The 26,314-nt window shown below is 49.4% G+C and overlaps 1 protein-coding gene and 1 long non-coding RNA gene across 4 annotated transcripts in view; one reads left to right on the plus strand and one right to left on the minus strand.

Annotated features, from left to right (window-relative positions):
- The window catches only part of PLCG2 (phospholipase C gamma 2), a 144,539-nt gene that overhangs the window by 104,375 nt on the left and 13,850 nt on the right, over positions 1–26,314 (plus strand). For both annotated transcript variants that reach the window (XM_034639448.1, XM_034639447.1), the window contains 9 exons: positions 2,534–2,630; positions 3,967–4,033; positions 5,085–5,242; positions 9,045–9,147; positions 10,417–10,626; positions 11,860–12,005; positions 12,747–12,861; positions 13,743–13,910; positions 18,936–19,024. In XM_034639448.1, the coding sequence (XP_034495339.1) occupies positions 2,534–2,630; positions 3,967–4,033; positions 5,085–5,242; positions 9,045–9,147; positions 10,417–10,626; positions 11,860–12,005; positions 12,747–12,861; positions 13,743–13,910; positions 18,936–19,024 (1,153 nt within the window). The remainder of the gene's footprint in view (positions 1–2,533; positions 2,631–3,966; positions 4,034–5,084; positions 5,243–9,044; positions 9,148–10,416; positions 10,627–11,859; positions 12,006–12,746; positions 12,862–13,742; positions 13,911–18,935; positions 19,025–26,314) is intronic.
- LOC109489388 lies at positions 40–12,825 on the minus strand. 2 transcript variants are annotated; one of them, XR_004619234.1, is made up of 3 exons: positions 12,733–12,825; positions 10,828–10,976; positions 40–218 (listed from the first exon to the last, which is right to left on the minus strand). It is a non-coding gene; the product is annotated as an uncharacterized LOC109489388 (long non-coding RNA). The 2 variants fall into 2 exon arrangements; XR_004619233.1 differs by lacking the exon at positions 40–218 and adding an exon at positions 3,640–3,837.

Genomic DNA, 26,314 nt, shown 5'->3' on the forward strand with positions numbered 1-26,314 from the left:
TATGGCTTGGTCCTGGCAGTGGCCCCACCTGGCATGGAAGCAGGGACATTTTTAGGCTGGAGCTACCTGGGCGTGTGCCAGGGTTCAGCTACCTCTTCTCTCTCTCCACCTGGGAAAAAGTCTCGCTGCCCATCCATAGGTCCCTGAGTAGGTAGTCTTGCAGGATTATTTCTTATCGCAGAGCAACCAGCACCTTGCAAGTGTGGCATCCTTTTCTCCTGCAAAATAGCAGGACCTGAGTTAGAGATCTGAATGGCGGCTTGAATTGAGTGCCTCTTTGTATCAAGAACCATTTTAAATACTTCATCTGAAAGAACTCCTATAAACCCACACAGTGACCCTGAAAGTTTCCCTGCATTTTACAGATGAGGAAACTGAGGCACAGATAGGTGTAGTAACTTGGCCAGGGCCATACAGCAGGCTGGGATTTGAAGCCAGACCTTCTGACTCCGAAGCCCGTATTCCTAACTTGACTCATGTATTAGGTGCAGGGGTTTTCAGAGTTTCTTGTTTCCTCTTTTTTTTTTTTTTTTTGAGAATGCCCTCTTTCTAATTCAGATCTTACCTGGATCCCCAGAGTCCTAAAAAACAACAACAACAAAAAGTAACAACAGAGTGATGTGCTGAAGCTGGGCGTGGGGGCCTGGGGCTCCTGCTTATAGGCTTCCAGCCTCAGCGTGCCAACTGTGCTGTCGTCCGCCTATCTCTCCCTGAGGGGCACGGCCAGAATCTGGACCCACGACGCCCCTCTCTGTACCCTGCCTCTGCCCGGGGCCTGGTTCTGTGTGTGTAGGTGACTTTTACCAAGTTCTAGGTAGACCTCTTTAAATCACACCCTTTTCCATGTGTGAAATTGCCTTTTCACATGTCCGAAGTGGGGTGCTCTAAATTTCCAGGGCTCTTGAGATGAGCTGGAGTCTGGTGTGGGTGCCTTCAGGGAGGGGCTATGGGAAACTGCCTGCGGAGGTCCCCCCTCCCCCCTCCGCCGTTTCTTTTGCTCTGGTGGCAACAGCACCACCTAGTGGGGCGTCATCCATCTTTCTGTGCATCCTCCCAACCTAGTGCAATATGGCAGGGGACTGAGTCAGTTTTGTCCAAACTGGGACGCATTTTAGAGCGAAAGGAATGCTATTGTCAATAACTACACCCGGAGAACAGGTATGAACTTAGTTCTGGGCAAACGGTACCTGTGGTCACCCTGGATATAGCCAGTTGGCCTGAAAGGTATCTGGAGAAATGGAGGGGAAGAGGGTGTCTGGCAATCCTATATTTCCACCCGGCCGTGGGACAGCCGGTCCCCACTCTGTTTACTCAGGTCAACAAACATTTACTAAGTGCTTCCCACCACCCCTGAGTACCGATTCGATTAAGATCAAGAAAGGTCTCACATAGTTGGGCAGACAGAAGTAGAAGTTATATGAAAGGCACAGACTGGCTCCCCAGCTGTGGGGTCAGATGCCACAGGAGCACAGAGGAGGAACACTCAGCTTAGGTAGCAGTCAGAGAAGGCTCCCTGGAAGAGGCGTGCCTGAGCTGCGTCTCAAATGGTTAGTAGGGACAAGCTAGATACAAAGGACACGGACCAAGGCATGGAAGCTAGGCAGCACAGCAGGGGCAGAAGGGTCGGGGGGGACAGGCTGTCTGGGAGGAGGGTCAAGTGTGAGGCACAGAGAGGGAGGAGCTAAGGTCCAGGTGTTCCTGGGGTCAAGCTAGTGTCTAGGCTTGGTTCTGGAGAGCTTGGGAGCAGTGGGTGTGGTGTGGTCAGAGATGCATTCTGCATAGAGCTTCCTGGATACAGAGGGTACCTACAGTGAGGCAGCTGGAGGGAGTGGCCCCCATGCCTGGGTGCTGCTTGGGGGGAGAACCTTAGAGGTGACCACAGTTTGGTGGAGTTGAGACACGTACATAGATCGGTTATGTCCTTTGTTACCAGTGCTGTCACAGAGGAGAGAAGAAGGTTGGGGGGGTGGTACTTAAGCTGAGTAACGAGAACTAACATTATTTGAGCACTTACTGGCTACTAGGCGCTGTTAAAAACACTCAGCATATGCGGAATCCTCTGGTCCCAATAAAATCCTCTGAGGGATGCACTGAGATTATTCCCATGTTACCGTTGGTGGTAGAGCTGGAATCTGATTCCAGGCTGTCTAGCTCCAGAAGCTTCCTTGTCTCTAAGTTCACAGCTCCCCCTGCAATGGGGTTGAGGCTTCTCTAGACGTGCGCTTTTGCCTCAAATGGCCTCTGACGTCCACCTAAAGCACTGACATTTGTGGTGTCCTCGTCCAAATATTAGAATCGTGTTATGGGGAGGACACGGACCCTCCACTCACTCATTGCTGATTTAAAAAAGCAGAGGAACCCTTTGAAATGCTCGGTTGTCACAGATAATGACCACTCCCCTCTGGTCACTTGGCTGCTGGCCGCCTCCCCCCTTCCCCCCGCACCCCGCCCCGGTGGTTGGGACCTAATGAGCAGTGAGGGATCATTAACGCAGCCCCATGAAGGCCCTTGGATGCCCTCTGTTTTCATCTAGGTGGAAAGGAGACTATGGGACCAGAATCCAGCAGTACTTCCCATCCAATTATGTCGAGGACATTTCAACATTCGACGGGGAGGAGATGGAGAAGCAGGTGAGTCCGGGTCACTGCCCTGGGAGACCTGCCGGTCCTGTTCTTCGAGGAATCCGCTGAGCTGTCTTTACAGGGCCATGTCACAACACGCTGCCGTGCAGTCCCTGTGAAGCAGCGGAACAGGGACACCAGAGTGACAGGGAAATCAGGATTGTCCCCCCAGTTGTGGGCGAAAGTCCCGGTGACAAGCCTGTCATGTTTTAATCAGGTTGCGCTGGGCTGGAAGGCTTTGCGTAGGCAGGAGCATTCCCTCCGGTGTGAAAATGGCCAACGGGGAATTTGTCCTTTGCTTAAAGCAGCTTGCAAATGAAACACGTTTCGTGTGGCCGCCAGACGTTCCGAACGTGCTTGGTTTGAGTAAGCAGGGTGGGCCTAAGTGGCGGCAAAGCGAGGCCCTCCTGGTGACATTGCAAACCTGGTTTCTGTTCCCTCGCCTCCCCTTGCCCAGGAGGCTCAGAGAGCGCCCAGGGTAGGTGACTGCCCTGCACCAAGGATGGACTCTCTGTGATGAGGACTTTAAGGCCTTTCCGAGCCCAAGGAATTTCCTAAGGCAATTGGGGCAATCTGGGAATACTGCATGGAGTAATGGACATTTGAGCCTTAGAAGTCAAGTTAGAGAGCAACAGCAAGGCTCACAGAAGGGAACTCCAGGTGGGAGGTACAGCCTAAACAAAAGTGTGGGGTCAGGAACATGGCTGTGTTCAGCATGCCGGGCCTGAGGCAGGCATGCGACCCCTCACCCCCCGGTCAGCATTACCCTGGTGCAGGGGTGGGGGCAGTACAAGCACTGGGCAGGCACGGTTCTGCCAGCTGTCCAGAGAGCAAGATCTTCCCTGTTACACCCGCACCTTTGGATGCCGCAGACGTGCAGTGACAGGTGCAGCTGGAAGGCCGGCCAGGGCCTGGAGAGCCTTCAGGCAGATCCCGGAGCACAGACATCGTGCCCCTGGGACATGGGGAGCCACAGAAGGTTGTTGAATTGGGCTTCAGGAGGCTAGCTGGCCCCTTTCATAATAATGTCAGAATAGGGGTCGAGGCTGTTTTTTGAGACCAGATTCATGGAAGTGCTTCAAAACCTGTTCTAGAATTCACAAGGCTTGTTTTTACAGACTGGAAAATGAACCGTTGAACCTGCTGGCACCTGCTCGCCGCGGGGTCCCCGTCAGCAACACGCTTCATTATTGAGCGCTCTCCCCACGGATGTATCCTGTAATGAAAATGCATTTTAAACAGTTCCACAGGCAGTGTCTCTGCTAAATGGTGTGCTTTGGAAAACTAGTTGTCTTTTTATTATTCCCGTTAAGACTAATGTGAGTTATGTCTTGTTTCTTCACAGATTATTGAAGACAATCCCTTAGGGTCTCTTTGTAGGGGAATATTGGATCTCAACACCTATAACGTCGGTACGTACATACATGGTCTGAGCATGGATTGCCACCCACATCCCCACAGCTGGGCGTCAGAAGCACCTCAGGCAGGGAGGGGGCTTCCGTCCACCGATCCGTTAGCCTATGCGCCCAGAACACTGAGTCTGTGTTCCACGTGACAGATGAGGAAACCCAGCCCCTCAGGGACCAGGAGACCTGGCTGAGGTCCCATGGCCAGTTAAGAGATGAAGGGGGGCTGGGGTATTCGGGGCTGGGTCCTATTTGCAGAGCACAGGCCTGTGGCTCGGGGGTTATGAAGAGGGAGTTTGGAGCCGGGTCTGATTTGAGCCTCTGCTTTGCCACTCATAGCTGCATAACTTCCTCTCAATGAGTCTGTTCCCTCTCCTGTAGCATGTGTATAAAACGAGTAGCACCCCTCAAAGGTTGTGATGGGGTTAAATGAGATCCCGTGCATGTAGTCTGGTTAAAATATTGCCTGGCCTACAAGAGCTCAAAGATCTTAAGCAGTGATATTACTGAGCAGGTAATTTCTCCTCCCATGGCCTTTTCTTTCTAGAAAATGCTTTCTCTGCAGACAGAATCTATCGCATGCCTGTCTCCTAGCTTCTGGTGGCCGCTGGTGATCCTTGGCACTCCAGCACTGCAATGTCTCCCTCTGTCTTCGGAGCCATCTTTCCTGTGTCTGTGTCTCACGTTTCCCTCTCCTTTCTCTGGTAAGGACAGTAGTTCTTGGATTGGGAAATCCTAAATCCGGAAGGATCGCCTCTCAAGATCCTCAAGGACATTTGCAAAGATCCCATTTCCAAGTAAATCACACTCGCAGGTACAGGGTGTTAGGCTGCCGACATAGCTTCTTCAAGAACATGACCCAGCCGGCTGCAGATCTCAGGCCGTGATGCAGGGGGAGAGGCCAGAGCCTGCCTGCCACAAGGCAGACACCCCGGTCCCCGTGGACCAGGCCTGTAGCAGACGCGCTTTGGCTGGGTTCGTGCAAGAGGCGGCTTGGGCGGTGTGAAGTTCTTCCCACCCGGGCTGCTCAGGACTTTCTCTGTTCTCTCTCCCGAAGTGAAAGCCCCCCAGGGGAAAAACCAGAAACAGTTCGTGTTTATCCTGGAGCCCAAGAAGCAAGGCGACCCCCCAGTCGAGTTTGCCACGGACAAGGTGGAGGAGCTCTTTGAGTGGTTCCAGAGCATCCGGGAGATCACCTGGAAGATGGACACCAAGGTGGGCACTCGGCTCAGCGGGGCTCACTCTGTGGAGGCGGTGGGTGGGCCCGGGCCGCGGGAGGCACGGGGAGGATGTGGAGTGGGGCTGGGCCATAGGCGCGCCAGTCCTCGTGGAGCAGAAAGGGACCCTGGCGGTCCCTTGGGAGGCTAGAGCCGGTTGGAACCTCCAGAAGGCTCATGGGTTAGAGTGATCATTGATATTTGGAGCTGTCTTACCCTGCGTATCCTAACAGGGAGTACTGTACTCCTCTCTTTGAATGCTTTCTTGTTGTAAACCTTGTTCACAGCAGCCTGGGTCTCCTCCCCCGTAGCGAGCATGGCCCCAGCTCACCTCCCTGGACCTGCAGGGGGTCCTCGAACTCAACAAGACCCCGATCTGTCCCTCCTCCAGTGTGTGTTTTTGGGGCAGAACTTCCACTCCCGATGGGAAGGGACGTTTCAGGGTTCATCCCAACTGGCACACAAGTGTCCGGCTGGAGGGGTTTATGAGAAGGGCGATATTCCGGGTAAGAACAGCAGGTTTAGAATGAGGCAGGGCTGGGCCCTGGGCAAGTAACTGCATGTCTCTGGGCCTCAGTTTTCTTGTCTGTAAAGTGAGCCCAATACGTAAGTCACAGGATGCAGGGAGGATGAAATGAGATGATGCATGGAAGGGGCCAGGCCCTGTGCCTGACACACAGCAGGGCTCGGGGGACCGTCTCTCTGTCCTACCAGGAGGACACGGGCCAGGTTACTGTTTCTTGGATGATGGAGCAAGGTGCCATCTGGGCTTTCTTGTGGGTTTCCCACGTCCCAGTTGCTTCTAAGGCAGATCTTGATCCAAAGGACTGACTTCCAAGCTTTCTCAGGACCTATGGGTCCCTCTGACCTCTGGTTACAGTTGATGAGTCTCCTTCCTCCAGTGTCCTGAGCTCTTTCCTTCCCCCTGGGTGGGGGCCTCACATCTTGGCCAGTCTCTGGTTGCAGAAGCCTCCCAACCCCCCTTTCAACACCCTGGAATGTGGTCTACTTTAGAAGGCTTTCTGCAGGGGGCTGGGCAGATGGGCATCCTTCCTGGGAGTGCCTGCTCTCTTGCCGTGTCCTCGAGTCTATTCAGAGGCCTTACATGCTTCCCTAGACTTGTCACAGCGTTGCCAGGCACGTGGGCTGAACCATGACCTTGTGGCCAGTATGGCTGTGCCTGCTTTTGCTGCTGGGGGACAGTCTTTCTGCCCTCCTGCCACGGGGCGGGGGCTGGAGTGGGGTACCACTGTCCTGGGGTTCATTTGAAGATCGGTTCCCCCACCTTGTAGGTATGTTCCTCTCGCGGTTGAATGGTTGTCATGATCTGGGGGGGCACCATCAGCACGGGACGGGACCCTCCTGAGCATGTTCTAGCATTTGGGGTTCTGGGCACCCCCCCAGCTGAGAATAGAGAAAACAGTAGTGAGAGAGCCCTTAGTTGCTGGTCCTACAGCCCTCGTTCTGAGGCACCCAGGCCTGAGGATGGTCTGTGGGGCTCAGAGGAGAAAGGGGTATGGTGCGCTCCGGGGCTCCCCACTGCTCTTACTGAAGACAAATGCAACCTGACTTGAAGGTTCTCCACCCCCGCAGGAAGGGTTCTGAAATCAAGCCTGGCTCTTCAAGGCTTCTGTTCTCTGCCTTTGATCTACATTCCTCCTTAATTGGTTTTATGTCTGCTAATTCTCATTATTACGTGTGAAGGTTAAGAAAACAGCAGTCAGGGGCGCCTGGGTGGCACAGCGGTTAAGCGTGATCCCGGCGTTATGGGATCAAGCCCCACATCAGGCTCTTCAGCTATGAGCCTGCTTCTTCCTCTCCCACTCCCCCTGCTTGTGTTCCCTCTCTCTCTCTGGCTGTCTCTATCTCTGTCGAATAAATAAATAAAATCTTTAAAAAAAAAGAAAAAGAAAACAGCAGTCAGCAGAAACCGCCGAATCCCGCCTCTGGGCAGAGCCAGCTCTATGAGGAGCAGGTGTGGGAACAGGGAAGAGGCCCCCGCAGTCCTGGGGAAACCAACACGATGAACACTGAGCTCACTGCTGGCTCCTGGCCATGGCCGTATCGTCCTGTCTGTCCCCGACTCCCTGCTCAGGCCTCTGTGACCTGACCATGGAGGGCAAAAGACCGGTCACCAAGATCTGTCTAGTTCGCTTCCTAAAGGCCGCCAGTGAAGGGGGCTGTGACTTCGAATTCTGAGACAGCCCATTGGGTTAAACCTACAGGCCTGGAGAGTAATTGTTGCACAATTTCGAAGAAGCAAGAGGGTTTTTTTTTTATCTTAAACATTGTTTTCTGCTGAGGTTGGGGGAAGAAAGGGACACCCTCTGACTTGTCTTAGCTCTGTGCTTTGTGAGGTCAAATTTCCACAATTCAGCACGGGTGGGCCATGTGCCCTCACTTTTGTTTCATACAGTTCTGTTGTCCTTAGGGGAAGTATGTGCGGGGCAGTCTGAAGGGCCACCACTGGAGGTCTTCCACACACCTGGTGGGGTGCAGCTCCCTGCTTACATCTCAGTGGCCCGAGGAGGGGAGCCCTCCAGTTAACCTCATTTTCTAATTGTAGAAACTGAGGCAGAGAGATGATGTGCCCAGTGTGCACAGCCAGTAAATAGAGGGCCAGCCTTTGAGTCCATGTCTCATTCCAGTTCCTGCTGTCCTAACCAGGCGTTAGGAAAATCTCTCTCCAAATCACTGGCTGTCCCCTGAACACTTGCTACCTGCACAGGTCTCTGTGGGGACAGCTCTAGGCACGAGTGGTGCGTGCACCACTCCTTCCCTAGTCCTGGCCAGAGTTAGTTAACCAGGACGGCTTCCTGGAGGAGGAATGATTTGGGCAGAGTCCAGAAGCAGGAGTGATCTCATGGACTGGCAGAGGAAGGATGATTTGGGGGGGGGTACAGTGTGAGGAGCAGGTGGTCATCACTGTGGTTCAGAGGGACCCAGGATCTGAACTCGGAGGGAGGATTTTAGAAAAATCCTCTCCAGGAGATGACATATAAGGGACAAAGCAAGGTGCTAACAAGGGTGAGGCCCCGTGTGGAAGCATCGGGTCTCGTCACTGGCCTGCTGTGGAGTGTGGATACGCTACTCAGCCTTGTTTCTTTGCAAAATGGGCACAAATTCTACCTCTCGGGGGAGGTGGGGCTACCCTCCGTGATATCCATCACGCACCTGGCATGTGGGGCTTGAGGCTATGTAGCCCTGTAAATGGTAAAGGGTACACCTGCACTTAATTTTCTCTCTGGGTTTCCCCTGTGCCATGGGGAGAAAGTCAGAATCTGGGAAAACCTGAGAAAGTTGTCTGGTGTGGGGTGAAGCAAGCACTCATCCTTACACAGATGGAGATCGGCTGGATAGCGTGTCCGCCAAGGGTCAATAGCATGGGGCCGAGGGCCTGGACAGCCTTTGTCGCGAGCTGTGATGGGTGAGGGGGTTCAAACAAGGATGTGCAGCGCCCATGAGGACGGGAGGTCGTGGGCTTGGAGACGTCTAAGTGTGGTTTTAGGGGAATGGATGGGGCAGGAGCCTCAGAGCAGAGCGTGAAGGAGAGTGGGGTCCTGACAAAGGGGACCCCCACCCTCATTCTTGGGAGCCGTCTTTAGGGATCCAGCTAGCCTCCAATTCTGGGCAGAAACAACGTAGGAATTTCGGAAGGCAGGAGAGGACGGGTAGGGCCAAGGAAAGCTTCCAGCTGTATTAAGGATCTGAGCCTGCGGGAGGCGGAAAGGGGGTGGGGGTTTCTGGGGAGGAAAATGCGGGCCAGCTTCAGGGCTGACGTTGGGGGCTGGCTCCAACAGGAGAACAACATGAAATACTGGGAGAAGAACCAGTCCATCGCCATTGAGCTCTCGGACCTGGTGATTTACTGCAAGCCGACCAGCAAGACCAAGGACAATCTAGGTACGTCTCCCCTGGCTCTGCCCCCGCCCTTCCCTGCAAACCGTGGTTTTCTTTGGAGTCAGGTGCTGTCAGAGGGCAAAGTGAGAGAGGCTTCTGCTCCTTCTCCTCTGCTCTAAGTGGAGTGCGTCCTCAGGGCGAGCATGCAGCAAGATGCACCCTTCTGGTGTCTTCAGGAAGAAAACTCTCCCAGAAGGTGCAGTATTCTCCCACTGCTGCTCCAGTGGGTTACAGCAGGCCTGGTGGTGGGAACCACCACCCGTTTGCTCGCTCGCAGTCCTGGAAGCCAGAAATCCAACCTCAGTGTCACCAGGCTGAAGTCCAGATGCTGGCAGTCCTACTCCGGCCAGAGGTCCGAGGGGGGGGATCCGTGCCTTGCCTCTTCCGGTAGCTGCCGGCAGCCCCTGGCCAGTGGTCACATGTCCTTCTACCTCTCTCATCCACGGACACTACATTTAGGGCCCAGCCAATCTCCCCCTTTCAGCCTCCTTAATTTAATCCCACCCACAAAGTCCCTTTGCCCTTTAAGTCACAGAGTCACGGGCTCCAGGAATCAGGACCTGGAGGGCTTCGGGGGCTATGGAGTTTGCCACAGAAGGATTCAAACATGAATCTTTTCTGATCTCCAAAGGAGCAAGTTCTTTGCCCTCCTACGATTCTGTTCCTTTTTTCTATCTCAAGCCTCTGTGGTTCCAGGACAGAGGAGCAGAGAAACAGCACTGAAGCCTAGTTACCAGTCCCTGGGCGGCTGGTCCCTTGGTCCCTGTGGCGGAGCTTGGAACCAGACTCATGTTGAGGGGCCAGCAGCCTCAGTTGCATGGTCTTGTACCCCTCTTCCTCCCATCAGCGGCCCCCCTCTGAGCCCACCCCTGCCTGCCGGCACTGGACTCTCCCTCCCCCGTGGTGCCTGGTTCCCTCATTTTCCCTCCCCTTTGAGGAGGAAGCCAGACCCTAAAATCTCTTGCTGAGCCCTGCAGCCATGCTCCACCATGTCCCCTCTGTACCACTTTGGTGTTTTGGGGCACAAGGCTGGTGGTGATTTTAAACAAGAGGTAAATTACACTTACCCCAGACTAAAAGGCTGTGGGAACACTGGGATCATCGGAGGGCAAGGGCCCAGAGCAGTACCGGTTACGGTAAGAGCGTCCGTGCCACTGGACTGGCTTGGCCCCGAGGTCCCTGGTTCATTTCCCTCCAAGAACCCAGCTGGTGCAGGAAGCGTTAGGAAAACGCATCAGACAGATAAATGGTGACTCCATCTCTTGTGTACAGAAAACCCCGACTTCCGAGAAATCCGCTCCTTTGTGGAGACGAAGGCGGACAGTGTCGTCAGGCAGAAACCCATTGACCTCCTGAAGTACAATCAGAAGGGCCTGACCCGTGTTTACCCAAAGGGACAGAGGGTGGACTCCTCCAACTACGACCCCTTTCGCCTCTGGCTGTGTGGCTCCCAGATGGTGGCACTCAACTTCCAGACGCCAGGTAAAGGAGCACCGATGGTGGCATCACACCAGGCAGTCCTCTGGGGCCACCATTGTGACCTGCTGTCCCAGAATCTGTCAGGGTTCACCCAGCATGCTAGTGTTGGAGTGGTGCTGGCACATCAGGCATTTGTTTCTGGTGGGCTCTGCGATGCCAGGTGACCAACGCTGAGCAGGGGGGTTTAGGGGAGGAAGGACACACCTGAGCTCATGTAATGAAGAAGTCCAGGAGTTGGCACTGAGCTTCAGGCACAGCTGGATCCAGGTGTTTGGTGGCTGTCTTCAGGGAGCTCTTCTCCTGGCCCATCCTTCTTTCAGGGCTTCATGCTCAGACTCTTGCCGAGATGGTCACTGCCGAGAGAAGCCAACATGCAAAACTTTTTTACTCCAATAGCATAAATCACAGTGCTGTGCTCTTTTGTTGATATCCCTTCACTAGTCTCCTTTATATTGTCTTAAGGCGTGTGCAGGGTTCCATTGAGTGGAACCCTCATCTATTTAACCAGTCTCCCCCACCACGGTGCTTCACGGACAGGGCACTCAGAGCACAGGCCAGGTGCTACTGCACTGGTCTTTGGGCCAACTTTCCCGAGGAGACCCACTTGACCCCTGCACCCCGTCGTGCCTGAGCTCCAACGCCTCACCAGACTGCCCTCCAGAGACACCGTGGGTGGGAACGCAAAGTGTGGAGACGTTTGAATACACCTTGCCAGCATGACTTCACCAACCTAGTTTTATCAAACTTTTCGATCTTTGCGCATCAGACAGGTGCAGATAGATGTATAGATGTCACGTTACCTTGAGGGTTTCCCTTGTTAGGAGTAAAGCGAGCCAGTTTTCCATGTATTTAGGAAGCATTTTCTTTTCTGCAAACTGTTCCTGCTTCTTACCTCATCTTGCTAATGGAGGTATTTATAGCAACATTATCAGATCGCTTTCCTGTGTGGATCTTTCCCTGTCATTTGAGTTAAAATGACTTTTTTTCCTGAGGCCTATTTTAAGTGAAATTTTAAAATTAACTCTTAGGAAAAAAATGTAAGAAATTTTGAGCACTGAGTACGTTTTAGTGTCATACCCAGAATGGCGTTCACCAGTTGGGTTTTTTTTTTTGAAATGCGTAATTTAACAACTGCCTGAAGTTATTTTTGGAAACAGGTATAAATCACTCCCCACGTAGCACCACCGGCCCAAGAGGCCACCTTTTCTTACAGCTGCCGTTCCCTTTCCTTCCCAGACAAGTACATGCAGATGAATCACGCCTTGTTCTCACTCAACGGGCGGACGGGCTACGTCCTCCAGCCTGAGAGCATGAGGTCCGAGAAGTACGACCCCATACCACCGGAGTCCCAGAGGAAGATCCTGATGACTCTGTCAGTCAAGGTAACTGAGGCCTGTGCCTCGTGACACCTGTCAGCTTGTTGAAACCATCAATCCCCAGTCACTGTTTCAGGATCTGAATTACAGGGCACCCCTGGGTCATAGGGAAGGGACTTGGTCACCTCTCCACGTCACCTGCTGGGGTGAGGTAGGAATTCATCTTTTGCTGGGTTCAGCAGGGTCTCAGTGAAGTCCGCCTTCGGCCAGGGAAGGAGGGAAATACAGCATGAGAAATGGCCATTTGGTCTTCACAGAAGAGAGAGTGTCTCCCCGCAGCGACCAGTTTTAGGGGGTGAAAACTGTAAAAAATGCATCCAACTTTTCAGAGACAGTTATGTCTCTTTGTAAGAGTTTCGGTTTTCTCCTCTTTTGGAAACTATGCAAGGTAGAGATTTAAATTGCATTTTTCATATGATTAAGGAAGAAAAAAATGCAGCATGTGTAATGAAAAGTCTTTTTAAAAAAATACCACTTTCTCCTTTGTTCTTTCCTGGACTGTCTCTGGAGGTTGTCCACGGGCACACGTGTGTGCGTGTCTGTGCTCAGGGCAGGTCTGTGAGTGTGACGGCAGGCGGGCTCGAATCTTGGCTTCTCCGGCCCTATCTCCCTATCCACTAGAGGGAAGCAGTGGGGCGCCCGCCCCCCAGAGGGTTGGCTGGGACCTCCTGTGGTCCTTCTCCAGCACCCAGACTAAGCTCTCTGCTGCATTGGGGAGAATCCCAGTACTTACCTTTGCTGTCCTAGGTTCTTGGGGCTCGCCATCTCCCCAAGCTTGGACGAAGTATTGCGTGTCCCTTTGTGGAGGTGGAAATCTGTGGAGCTGAATATGACAACAACAAGTTTAAGACAACAGTTGTGAGTAAGTTGCATCCGGTGGGGGGTTTTGCATATTCTCATTATCCAGGGCTTTTCCTTCATCCCTAGTGCCTGCTGTGGTTCAGCTTGGGGTGTGGGGGAGAACCCAGGGCGCCACGATTAACTAGCTGGATGGGTACACAGTGCTGCTCTTTGCCGTCACTCATGTTGGGAGTCCTGGGCCAGCCCCCTGTGCTAGGATGCCCGTGGGGGGGGGTCCTCTTTGGGCCCCCCACCTGCTTTATCTACTGTGTCCAAGGCTAAGAAGCAGAGACACAGAGGGTACGGCTGACCCCCAGGCTGCTACCTCCCTGGGTGATTTTTGCTTCTGAGGGAAGGGAAGGGCTGCAGCCAGAAGTAAACAGTTAATGTTTTAAGGCCCGGGAACACGGCCCCTGGTAAGAGGCGGCCTGGTGAACGACTCTGGTGTGTACTGGCATTTCCCAAGGGGGGCAGGCAGGCGGGCTAGCTGCTGCCCTTGCTCCACGAGGCTGGTTCACCCCGACAACTCCGGAACCCACATGCAGTCTACCTCTACAGAGAGCCAGATCCTCATCCCTGTCCAGGGGAGCCTTGCAGCTCCCCGCTCTGATCTCTTCCAAACCTACCTGTTCCCGCTATCCCACTCCTGCCCTACCCCAGGGGGCGGAGATGGGAACTGTAGCAAGGGGATGTGGTCTCTTTTCTCTGCTTACTATGGGCTAGACCTGTGATAGCATCTTTACCAGGAATGCTACTCGAAAAATAAGTATTTCTTAGATCTTGGCACAGATATGTATTTATAGGGCTGCTAAAGAGATTCAAAAGGCCGAGGGATAGAGAGGTGGTTTTACCAGGAGGGGGCAGGACCAGTGGAACCTCTGCTGAGCCTCAGTCTCCTTCCAGATGACAATGGCCTAAGTCCTGTTTGGGCTGCAACACAGGAGAAAGTGACCTTTGAAATTTATGACCCCAGCCTGGCATTTCTGCGTTTTGTGGTCTACGAGGAAGATATGTTCAGTGATCCCAATTTCCTGGCCCACGCCACTTACCCCATCAAAGGAATCAAATCAGGTAAGACATTTTAATTAAGAGGTTCGGTTTGGGCTGGCATCACTTTTGGTCTGTGCTGCTGCTGGCTTTAGAAAGAATGAAGCAGCATTCTTCCTGGCTTTTATTACATTGTTGCAAAACTGGGTGGCTTGGACAGCTGATCACGTAAGGTGGTCACCATGAGCTGGCATCCGGACTGGGGGAGGCTGTGCCCTCTGCAGTCAGGCCTCTGTGTGCAAAGCTGGATTAGGGGATTGTCCACCAGGCAGGGGGGCATTAGGTCTCATTTTGAAAGGCTGGGGGCTGCAGTATGATTGCACCTCCCACGCGTCCTGGCTGGCACTGTCCCCGGCTGGGAAGGAAAGGGCCCCAATCGGCTGTGAGTTACAGTCTCAGATCTGCCTCTTCCCACATCGTGAGAGCTTCTCCTTTCTATTCCATAAAACTGAATGGTTGATAAACTTCCAGTTGTGAGCGCCTGGGTGGCTCAGTTGGTTAAGCGTCTGCCTTCAGCTCAGGTCATGATCTCGGGGTCCTAGGATTGAGCCCTGCATCGGGCTCCCTGCTCTGCAGGGGGCTTGCTTCTTCTCCCCCCGGCATGCACACGTTATCTCTCAAAAATTTGAGTCCCATACCCCCCAGTGCAGAAATGGACCCCCAGGGAGGGGACTGGGGCACAGTGAGCTTGATGCTGCTTTGTCGATACGGCCACCCTTACCTTGTATAGTTTCTCTACTTTTACTCTCCTGCGGGATTTTATGTGTTGCATTTGACTAATAGGCCCTCACTCGATGCTCAATTCCCTTTTCCCCCTTCCTTTGTATTTCTGAGGCATGAGCCTTAAGATCATAGATCCTTCTAGAGTCCTCATGAGGTCACTGTTCCCCAAGGATCGTTTTTCAAGAGAAACCGATCACTCAGTGATTTATATACCAATACAGTCTTTTTTCTTGATGTTGTTTGGAAACCTTGTATTCTGTTTCCTTTATTTTTTTCTGAACTTGAAACATATTAGATACTCTCTAAATTTCTACCTTTCTTAGTATTGTAAATCTGATCATTCCTGGCCCCTGCCCAACTAGCCATGAGCTTAGAAAGTGCAGGGCCCTGGGTGCTAGGCTCTACCGGGGTGTTGGGGGGCGGGGAAGCAGGAAGGTGTAGGTTTCGCCAGCATCTCAGCTGGCCCTGCAAGAGGACTGAGCTCACCTGCTCATCTTACCATCCTTGTCTGTTCTTACCCCACCTCCCCCAGGCTCATCCTGCACAGACAGGCAGCTCTGCTATCAGGACCTCGTTACCATATCCTCTTGAAGGACGAGGGGTGTGAGCTTTATAGTTGCTCCTAACGCCTTGCCTTGGAGAGAGGTCAGAGTTGATGAACCATCCCTTACCTTACTAGCCGAACTGTGTCCATTAATCTCGACAATGCTAGGATTTAGCTTGGAGATTTAAAATACAAAGAAGGGGAGCGCCTGGGTGGCTCCGTCGGTTAAGCATCTGCCTTTGGCTCAGGTCGTGATCTCAGGGTCCTGGGATCGAACCTCATGTTGGGCTCCCTGCTCAGTAGGGAGCCTGCTTCTCCCTCTCCTCCTCCTCTCTCTCAAATCAGTAAGATCTTTGTATTTTTTAAAAAGAGCAATATAGATCATGGATGAGAAAAAAATATGACCCTTTCCCCAGCTGTGAGAACAGTCACTAAGGACCTTGTCTCACTCCTGTGCAATTTCTGGCAAGGCTTGCACAGCCATATTCAGGGAAGGAATGAAACGCACAATCCCTTTTCGCATAAGGCATTGGGAACCTTCTGAACTCAAAAACTCTACCCATTGTCGTTAGGGATGCACTTAAGCTTTTGAGCCAGATGGAGCACAGAGAGGAAGGAAAACATCATTTATTGCGTTTTGTGCCTTAAACTCTTTCTTTTTCACAGGACTGCTGCAAGGATTAGAGGTTTTATCATCTCTGCTTTTTATTTACTTATTTTTTTAAAGATTTTATTTATTTATTCGACAGAGATAGAGACAGCCAGCGAGAGAGGGAATACAAGCAGGGGGAGTGGGAGAGGAAGAAGCAGGCTCATAGCGGAGGAGCCTGATGTGGGGCTCGATCCCACAACGCTGGGATCACGCCCTGAGCCGAAGGCAGACGCTTAACCGCTGTGCCACCCAGGCGCCCCTATCATCTCTGCTTTTTAAACATGAGCGCTTTGGGGCCTCGAGATGTTAATTAACCTGCTCAAGGTCCCACACCTGTAGGACCAGAGCTGGGCTGCAGACCCAGGAATGTCTCACTGCACACCCCACGTCCTACTCTGTAGGCCTCCCCTACTCCTAATAAGCCAAAATACTGAGCGTGCTTTAAGAGGCCTCTATTTCCCTTTCATCTATGACACCAAACCAAACTGTTTCTAGTAATTTCAGTTGGGAAACACCTTTCCAACCCTAACCCCAAGATGCATGAAGGCCGCTCATGAAATGAGACTTGGCCATTGGAAGGAGGGATGTGGGGATAGGGTTCACTTCTCCAAATCTGGGGACACCTGCTGAGTGTTGGTTCTAAGCAAAAGGGCACTGCCATGTCTTGGAGTACAGGGGGTACCTGATAGCCTTCCCGATACCATGGAATGCTCAGCAGTCTAGTACATTGTAACAGTCGGTCGATCAACACCTAGACGACGACTTCCACACTGTCCCCAGACCAGTTCCTAGCGATGCAGAAGCTCAGGCCCCACCCTAGCCCCCGGTCAGAACCTGCATTTTAATGAAATTCCCGTATTATTAAAGCTGGAGGAGCGCTAGGCTAGATAGCAGGAATGCCGAGATATCCAGGCAAAAACAGACCAGTAAACAAACCAAGAAAAATCACGTCACTTAGAAGGGGAGAAGAGGTCAGAAAACTCCACTATTCATGGAAAGCGATGTCCTCAAAATCCTCTGGGGAAAGGTCTGACCTGAGAGTTTTATACCCGAACTGTCACTCAAGTGTAAAATCAAAAAATGGATGTGTTCAAATCTGTGCCGTTTGAGGATTATGTGTCTCACAAGGTAGTATTAAAGAAAATGAGAGGACAAGTTTAGCTAACAAACACTGATAGAGAAGTCCAGTGAAAAGGTAGTGAGCACTGGACGTTTGAAATTTCCACACAATGACATGCAGACATTTGAAATTGGAAGAACACTGAAAACAAGTATTGAGCTCAGTTCATGAGATGCCTGCTGACGTATGCAGGAGCAAGCGTACAGATGTCTTCATCTCACCTTGAAATACATATACACCTGTATGCTACATGCAGAGTGGATACATGTGATAAAACCACCAACAACCTAGGAGCAGGTTAGGGGTAGGATCTAGGTGGCTGGTATACCAGTCTTCCTTGTCATATTAACCTAGCTTTGCTGTATGTTTGAAAACTTTGTTAACCATGTCTCCCTTTGTGGAAGAACTATCGTTACAAAATGAAACAATACAGCTGACCCTTGAACAATGTGGGGGTTGGGGATGACCATCCTTCAACCAGTCAAAAAGCCACCTTGGATTTTTGACTCCCCCAAAACCTACTAACAGCCTATTGCTGACTAGAAGCCTTAAGCACTTGATTAACACATACTTTAAGAATACAGTATAAAATACAGAGTAAGCTGGAGGAGAACATGTTAAGAAGATACATTTACAGTACTGTACTTACTGGAAAAAAATCTGTGTATAGAGTGGACCTGCATAGTTCACACCTGTGTTACTCCAGGGTCAGCTGTATTTACACGCAGTATCTTGCAGAGACAATAATCCAGCTTACCCAAATTAGGGGAAGGAAGGAGAGAGGAGGTGTGGGCTTGCAATAAGCACATCAACTTCCTCACCTTAAGCAGTGAGAAGGGAGAAAAGGATTAGTCAAGTGATACTGTTAAAGGTTCTCCAAGAGAAGTAGGAATAATAATGGGACAAGCCAAAACCTGGATGATGGAAGACACAGAGGATTCAGGCATTGCTTGTCCAGGAGAATCGGAAGACAGAATGCAAATAAAAGCTTTCGAGACAAACTAGGGTCATATAATCTCCAAGGTACACTGTTAAATGAAAGCCATGTAGTTTGGAACTGCCTGGGTTAGAGAACTATAGTTTTAGTGACTTAAACTCAAAACTGTATCTTAAAAATCACTTCTGGGATTTTTAAGAATGGGTAGGAACAAGACTTCAATCTTTACTATTTTATTTTATTTATTTTTTAAAAGATTTTATTTATTTATTTGACAGAGAGACAGCCAGCGAGAGAGGGAACACAAGCAGGGGGAGTGGGAGAGGAAGAAGCAGGCTCACAGCAGAGGAGCCTGACATGGGGCTCGATCCCATAACGCTGGGATCACGCCCTGAGCCGAAGGCAGACGCTTAACCGCTGTGCCACCAGGCGCCCCAAATCTTTACTATTTTAAAACAAGCAAACCAACCAACCTTTGAGATGCATTGTCTTAACACTACTTAATGGGGGGGGTGGATCAGCTCTACCTCAGCCTTCCCCCCTAAATAATAAGAAACACTTAAATGAGTGCCCTAATTATAAATAGAGAAAGGCTTCCTGAGGAGGATGCTACTGTTATGGACTGCCAAGGGACAGAATTCCTCCTATTGGAAATCTTTCAGGAGGAAACACACCCCCATCCTACACTTTGCACAGGCAGAGAAGGAGGGGGTGCAAGGCTGCATCACTCCTGTGAGCCTTTTGGCCTCTGGAGGACTTAAGGAATTGAACCGCAGCTGCAGGTCCTCTAAATGTGTGATGTTCTGTACGTTTTGATTTCTTTCGAGTGAATGATTTTCATTTCTACATGGCAGAGATCTTTAACTGCAGTTCTCTGTGTGGGCCTGTCAGGGCTACATTCTGGAGCCCCTCTCCTGAGCCATGAGGAGGGGACCTTTGGTTTCCAGAAAGTCAGCCCCCAGCAGAGATCACTAATTTACCTGCTCCTGGTACTGGGCATGAGATCCCCGAGTACCCTAAGAAAGCTAAGGTCTGACATTAATGGCTTGTCTTTGCATTGCCTTTCTATTCAGGATTCAGATCTGTTCCTCTGAAGAACGGGTACAGCGAAGACATCGAGCTGGCTTCCCTCCTGGTTTTCTGTGAGATGCAGCCAGTCCTGGTGAGTGAAGAAACGCCCGTTGGGGTTCCCTCAGCTGTATGTGCTGGTGGGGTTGAAAGGACTATGGGTACCGTTGGCTGATGGACTTAAACCCATTGGGAATTATCTAGCCGGACATGCCACATCATAAAAGAATTCCTCCGTGGTCCCAGGTTTTTCCTTCCAGCCTCCTTCCTTCTTGGAGAATGCCGTACGCTTCTCTGAGTAGCTCACGTAGTTGGACAGGGGGAAGCTCTTGGCATTCCCTACAGTTCCGTTTCAGCAAGGAGAGTCAAGCAAGATAATGCTCGTCGAGAGCAGCTCATCTTTTCCTGGGTGCTCCCCCTGCTATTTGTCCTGGGAGTCCCTTCAGACGGGCTGGGAGCATCCATGAAGGCCCTGTTGTGGCCTGTGCTGGGAAAGCACGTTCACGGGGATGGCCACTGTTTCCCTTCTCTTTGCTCCTGGAGGAGCCTGCCACTTTGGTCCGTTTGTCTTGTCAAGACCTTGAAGACGCATAGTCTCTCCTTCGATTAATCTGTTTGGGGAGGGTTGGTGGGATGGGCTTGGCCTCAGTGAATGCAGCTGGGATAGTACAGGTCTCGGATTGATGGTAGAGAATATCTGGATATGTGATCTGGGAGCTTCACAATCCTCTTGACAGCCTCTCCCACAGAACGAGACCCAATTGGCATGTGTTTTTGCAAGACCCCATGCGTGATGTGGCCAATACAATCTTACAAGGTCTTTCCATCTCCCTACCACAAAAATCAGCATGGGCTGGGTGGGTGTGTGGTCACCCCACTTCCCTTTGGATAAACTAGAAAACCCATGGTTCTGGACCCCAGCAGGCTGATGTTGCCTTGGTCAGTGCCCCTGGAGATGCACCTTCTTTTCTCTTCCTGGTTGTTCTCTGCGTAGAGAAATCACAGCCTCCAACTTGTGTTGGCGGTAAACTAAACGGGGACTTGGAAGTTGCTTATTTGGCAACTTCCAGAATAAAGCTGAGAACCATCCAACAGGGAAGGGAGATGGCAGGGGTGGAGATGCCTTTTAACAGCTGTAGCCATAGTCAATGCAGTAAAAATTCATGAACTTAGAGGAGAGAACATTAGGCTTTTCTGCATAGCTGTCTGCCTTACATTCGGTTTTTGCAACCTTGATAGTTTTCCACTTCTCAAAGCATTTTATAAACATTGAAATGGAAGAGGATGTCAAGATAAGGACAGACAGACAGAAAGCAGCAAAAAGAATCTCAGTGACAGCCAGAGGCATCGTGTGGGTATAAAACAGGCTGCTGATGACAAAATTGTGTCTTGAAAGGATAAGGCGATGGATAATGTAAAGTTTTCCATTTTGAAACAAATTTGACATGTCAGTGCTTTAGACTCAAATGTTTCCATATGAACTGAATAGTCACTGGAACCTTCAGCAATGGGTCAAAAAAAAAAAATCACCTTTCCCGATTCTTACTGTGATAGCAATGTTCGGTCCTGAAAGGACAACGGCGTTAGTTGTTAAGTCCTTGCTGAGAACACCCAAGACTTAAATGGCTCTTTAGATAATTTATCACCCGTTAGACTGAGTTCTTTAAGTAAGTCCATTAAAAAGACCTAAGCCAGAATACATCATTTTGTATAAATGGCTTAATACACACACACAGCCCACACTGTGCCTATCTACAGTTTAATAATGGGGAAGAGACGAGTAGATAAAGTAAGCAAGCATTTAGTCCATTTGAGTCCTTCTCTTCCTAGGCCAATGCCTTCTTTCTGTAAGTGTAATAATAATAACACAAATCCATATGTCCACTTTCTTTTTTAAAGTCTGGCATTCTTCACATTGGGGGCTGCATCTGCCTTTGTGGTGGGGGCTGCCCCCTGCATTTGAATTGTTGAGCGGTAACCCCGTACTTTTTCTAACAAGCAAATTATCTTCAGACATTGTTAGGTGTCCCCTGGTTGGCAAAGCTGTCCTTGTTGAGAAGTGCTTTACATGAGATTATAAACAGTTTTCATACTGTTAACCTAATCTTTATTAGCACTTACGTGATAGACAGGTGTTTCCATCGAGTGGACTGACCATAGATTAATCACCATTCCTCCAAGTTGGGCATTCATGGAATCCACTTACAATGAAGGCTTCTGTGATATTTTTTTATGTGATTACTATTTGCCTCCCTTAATTCAGAGTTATGTTTTTAGGACTGAGTTCCAGATATGGGATCACTTTATTTTTTCCCTTGAGAGAGAGAGGCCAACCACAAGCAGGGAGAGTGGGGAAGGGCAGAGGGAGAAGTGCAGACTCTCCGCTGAGGGGCCTGATCCCAGGACCCCAGGATCATGACCCGAGCTGAAGGCAAACACCTAACTGACTGGGCTACCCAGGAGCCCCTGGGATCAGTTTATTTAACAGGATGGTAAATCTGTAAAACTTGGAATAAGTAAACTTGAAGTCCCCTGGCTTAGTCAAGCCTACCTCTCCCTGGGCCACAGAAGGATCTGAGATTCTGCTGCCTGTACAAAGGGAACTAGAGCTTTCTCTCTGTGTACATAAAGCCCACCTGCAGACATTTCATGGACAAATGATATGATAAACTTGGTTTCGGATGCGGATGGGGCAGCATCGGTCTAGATATCGCTCTGCAAAGCTGTTGTAAACAACTTGGAAACATTATAAATAATTTGGTAACACCAGCAGCAGAGAAACTTTTAGTATATTTAAAAGAAAATCTATTTCTCTAGATGTAACTTCCTCCCCGCAGGAGGCTTCCTGTGCGGGGGGGTCAGGGCTGCCCCCGCGGAGCACGGCACGGAGTGAGGGCAGGGTGTGGGGTGCCAAGGGGAGCGTGAACGCGCCCAGATCTGCTCTCTGAAGGAGTTTTGGCAGAAAAGGTGTCTGAGTATGTGCAAATCTCATTTCAGCGGATGGTTTTTAAGCTTTAATGCCACATCTGTCACCTGGTTCTCGAGCACTCGCAGGTGCCATTTGGAGTTTCCGACCCCAGTGTGATGAGGCATCTCTGGGGAGCTGAGCTGAGCTGGGGTAGGTGGTAGACCTGGCCTTTCTCCTTGCCCCAGGTCACACCTTGTTTTAGTTATTACCATATCCTCTGTTATGCCAGGAAGAGACTCTGGTCAGCAGCTGTCTCTGAGCCAGTGATTGCTGCAGGGAGGGCTGGCTGGAGCTTAAGCTCCAGAAAACCGTCAGTGAGCACTTCAAGCGGCTTCTCAAGAAGCCACTGACACGTCACAACTGCCTCATCAACGCTCTGTCCTTTGCCCGGTTAGCTTCGTATATGGTTGACAAAAAATCTTTCCAACACTGTTTTATCACCTCCACAGAGGAGGAGGGGATGGAAAGAAAAAAAAAAAATCCCCGTAAGCTCCCTGTACCTAACTGCAGGGAGCATTTGGGCCGATTTCCTTTCTGCACGTGATAGATCCTCGCTTGGATTCCTATAATATGCACGAACGTGTGCCCTCTATCTACTTCACAGACGACTTGAAGCCTGTTTCTCAGTTATGATTTTCAGAGCCATGAATGCCTGTCTCATCAGGCGAGCGTCCCTCATTCACTTAGCCCTTCTCCCAGTGATGCACAATGAGGCTGTTTGCCATTTTTTACTTTATAAATAATGAAGGTCTTCATAAACCTTTTTTTGATTAAAAGTTATTTCCTGGGGCTAGATATTTAGTAATGGAATACTAGATCAGAAAGAAAAAATAACCCCACATCTTCATGAAAGCATGTTGAATTGTTCTCTGAAAGTAGTTTCTTTTAAGCTGATGTATTATATCCAAACTTGCCATTAACTGAAAAAGGGCTTCCACTCAAATGATTTAAACTTGTGAGGTTCAGAAGAACGGGACAGGAGAAAGTGTGGAAATATGAGTGTACATCCCTATCATCACCCAGAGGCAAGGCTGGCAGCACCTAGGATCTGTGTACTGGTCCTGCGGCGGATGCTGCTGGGTGGGAGCTAAGGGGGGCAAAGACCAGGACGCTGTGGTTCCAGTCAGGGCTGTGCCGGGAGAGATGTGTGAAGCCCTTTGCAGAAGGGCTACCGCGCACCCTCTAGAGACCGGGGGCAGGGAGCAGCACCCTAACGCTGAGCTGGTCCTGGTTTTGGAGGATGGTGAAGATTTCCTTACAGCTGGGAAGACCCTCCTTGTGCCTCCGCAGCTAGCGTTTGCCAGTTTGAGCCCAAGGAGCAGAGACTTACTTCTGCTCCTGCCACAAAGCCCCACCAGCTTGATGTAACTGCTCAACAGACCAAACACCATGAGCGCGAAGTAGGAAAAACCCTGGCACACGCGGTAAGCGGAGGACAGAGCCAGGTAGACATGTGGCACCCATGGCCAGCAGCTGCAGTAGAGCCATGGGAAGCATCCAAAGAGGACCCTACCATACAAGTCAGGAGAACTTTCAAGGATGTCGAAGCAGAGCACTGAAAAAGACTTCCTGGAATTTGAAACAAAAACCTGATTCCTTGAATTTAAAAATTCAGCATATCCACAGAGTTCTGCATTAGTGACCCGAAAGGTAACATGGAAGAAATGGCTCATAAGCCAGAGCAATCCCACCGTGAAGGAGGCTCAGAGAACACCGCGAAGGGACCCACACACAAGCATGTCCCCCAGAGCGAAGGGGAACAGATGGGCAGGGAGCTATTAATGAAAGTTAAGAGAGGGAACTTTCTCTTACTTGCTGCTTGAGAGGGGTTACTGGATTCCTGGAAGGGATGAACAGAATGCACCCCAGACCCCAGCTTCTGTTCTAGTACAGGCATACCTTGTTTTATTGCAATTTAATATATGGCTTTTTTTTTTTTAACGGATTGAAAGTTTGGGGCAACCCTGTGTTGAGCAAATCTAGTAGCACCATTTTTCCAAAAGCATTTGCTCACTTCCTGTCTCTGCCCCATTTTGGTACAAGTTTTGTTATGGGATCTTTGATGTTCGTATGTTAATTGTTCTGAAATACCAAGGACCTCACCCACATACGACAGCAAACTGACCAATCGGCCATTCTGTCTCTTTCCCTGAAACACAATATACTGAAATTAGGCCAATGAATAACTCTACCATGGCCTCTGTGTGTTCAACTGAAAGGAATCAATGGATGGAGCAAACTTTTTAAAATTGCCACAGCCACCCCAAACTTCAACAACCACCATCCTGATCCGGTAGCAGTGTCGAGGCAAGACCCTCCACCAGCACAAAGACGGACTTGCTGAAACCTCAGATAATGGTGTTTTGGCAACAAAGTACTTTTAAATTAAGATATATACATTGTTTAGACAATGTTATCGCACACTAAAACTCTAACGTTTATGTGCACTGGGAAACAAAATTCGTTTGACTCACTTTATTCTGGTATTTGCTTTACTGTGGTGGTCTGGAAGCACGCCCGTAATATTTGAGGTGTGCCTGTAGAGCCTTGGAATTCCAAGGATAAATAAAAAGCTAGACTTCCCAACATACTAAGTTATCTACTAAGAAAATAAAGCTAACATCAGACTTGTCCTCTTCAGCACTGGTAAGACCAAAGAACTCCGTCTCCAGCCACCCACGTGTCAAGGCAACAGAAATGTATTTGTGGACATGCAATGTTTTTAGATAGGCATTGCCCCCAAGGGAAACCTCAGGAGAGCATAGATGAAGAAAGGGAAATAACTTCCATTTTATAGTCTAAGATTTTGTGACCTTAAGTACAAGAATTCCTGAAACAGAAACACACTATGAAAAATTTTGTTCTAGTCTGGAATTCAAAATATTTAAATATCAGCAAAACCTTGGAGCTGAGAAGTAAAATAAAGGTGTCTACAAAGTTTTGACTTTGATGCCTAGGGGTTCAGTTAGCAAATAAAGCATCCTGCAAGTCAGAGAGAGCTAATTCTGATGCTTTGATGTGAAAAGAAAATGCCCACTTAATTTGGACCATTAGAAAACAAAGTTGACCGGGAATAAAAACAAGGGATAAAATAAGAAATTAAAGAGAAATGTGTAGTAATCAAAATGGAGGGGATAGAACATATTTGATTTAGCCAATGGGCTGAATTCTCCCATTAGAAAAGTTAGAAAACCTACCTGCAATTTTTACAAGAAATAAGGCTAAAACCAACAGGGTATTACCTGAGCAAAGGTTACAACCACCCTCCCCCAAGAATGGAAGAATTACTGGAAGAAATTGGGAAGAAAAAATTAATCTCAAAGTAGAATTTAGGGGCGCCTGGGTGGCTCAGTCAGTTAAGAATCTACCTTCAGCTCGGGTCATCGGGCTTCCTGCTCAGCAGGGAGTCTGCTTCTCCCGCTCTCCGCCTCCCCATCACTTTTTTTTTTTGAGAGAGAGAGAGAACAAAAGTATAAGATCAAAAGCATCAAAGATTATTAAGAGGAACCATATGGAATGATAGTTTGGTTTGCGAAGGGATGCAAGAGGCCTTGGGTTTAATTAGGACACAGCATCATACCTAAATCTATAAAACAAAAGCACTCTCAAAGATTACTTGATTAAAAAAAAAATCAGCAAGGACAGATGATCGAGCTAATATTAACAAGCTTGAGTTAAGAGATAAACACCTTTATGTCCTACCAGTGGATAATATACACTGTTTCCTTCAGTTTCCTGGAAACTTTATAAACTTGATTGCATAATTGGTCACAAAGACAACTTTAATACATTTTGGAGGAGAAGGATTTCATAAGTCGATAAGATTTGGAAGATTTAATAAAAGCCCAAATGTTCACTATTGGAAAAGAAATTTCTAGATAAAACAAATGAAAACAGTTACCTAAACAGCAGTAAAATGTTTATGCCATAACTATATTTAGAAGAGGAAAATGCTTGCCCTTAAATCCAGAGAAGACTGAAAACACATGCACTAACTACTCATCTTGGAATTTTTCTAAACACTGATAAAATAAACTGATAGGGACAAAATAAAAGTAAAATCCATCTAAATGAATTATAAAAGAAAAAACATTCCAATTCATTAAGATCCATTAAATAAACTCTTTGCCTGCTTAATAAAGGAACAAAGTAAGAGCAGAAACAATACAAGAGTAAATATTGAGAAGGAAAATGAACCCCAAAATAAGATACATTTGTAAACTAGGGCAAATGGAGGATTACCTTGAAGAATGTACATGGGCAAAAATTGTTTTAAGAAGCAGTAGAGAATTCACAAATTCCTGTAGCACTAAAACATTTTTCAGGTAAAACAGGTACTAGACCTGGATGGTTTTATATCTAAATTCCATCTGGATTTAAAGAACACAATTCTAATGTTAATCCATTGAGGTCAAC

This window comes from Ailuropoda melanoleuca, chromosome 12 (genome assembly GCF_002007445.2).
Source record: "Ailuropoda melanoleuca isolate Jingjing chromosome 12, ASM200744v2, whole genome shotgun sequence".
In the NCBI taxonomy this organism is placed as follows: Eukaryota; Metazoa; Chordata; class Mammalia; order Carnivora; family Ursidae; genus Ailuropoda; species Ailuropoda melanoleuca.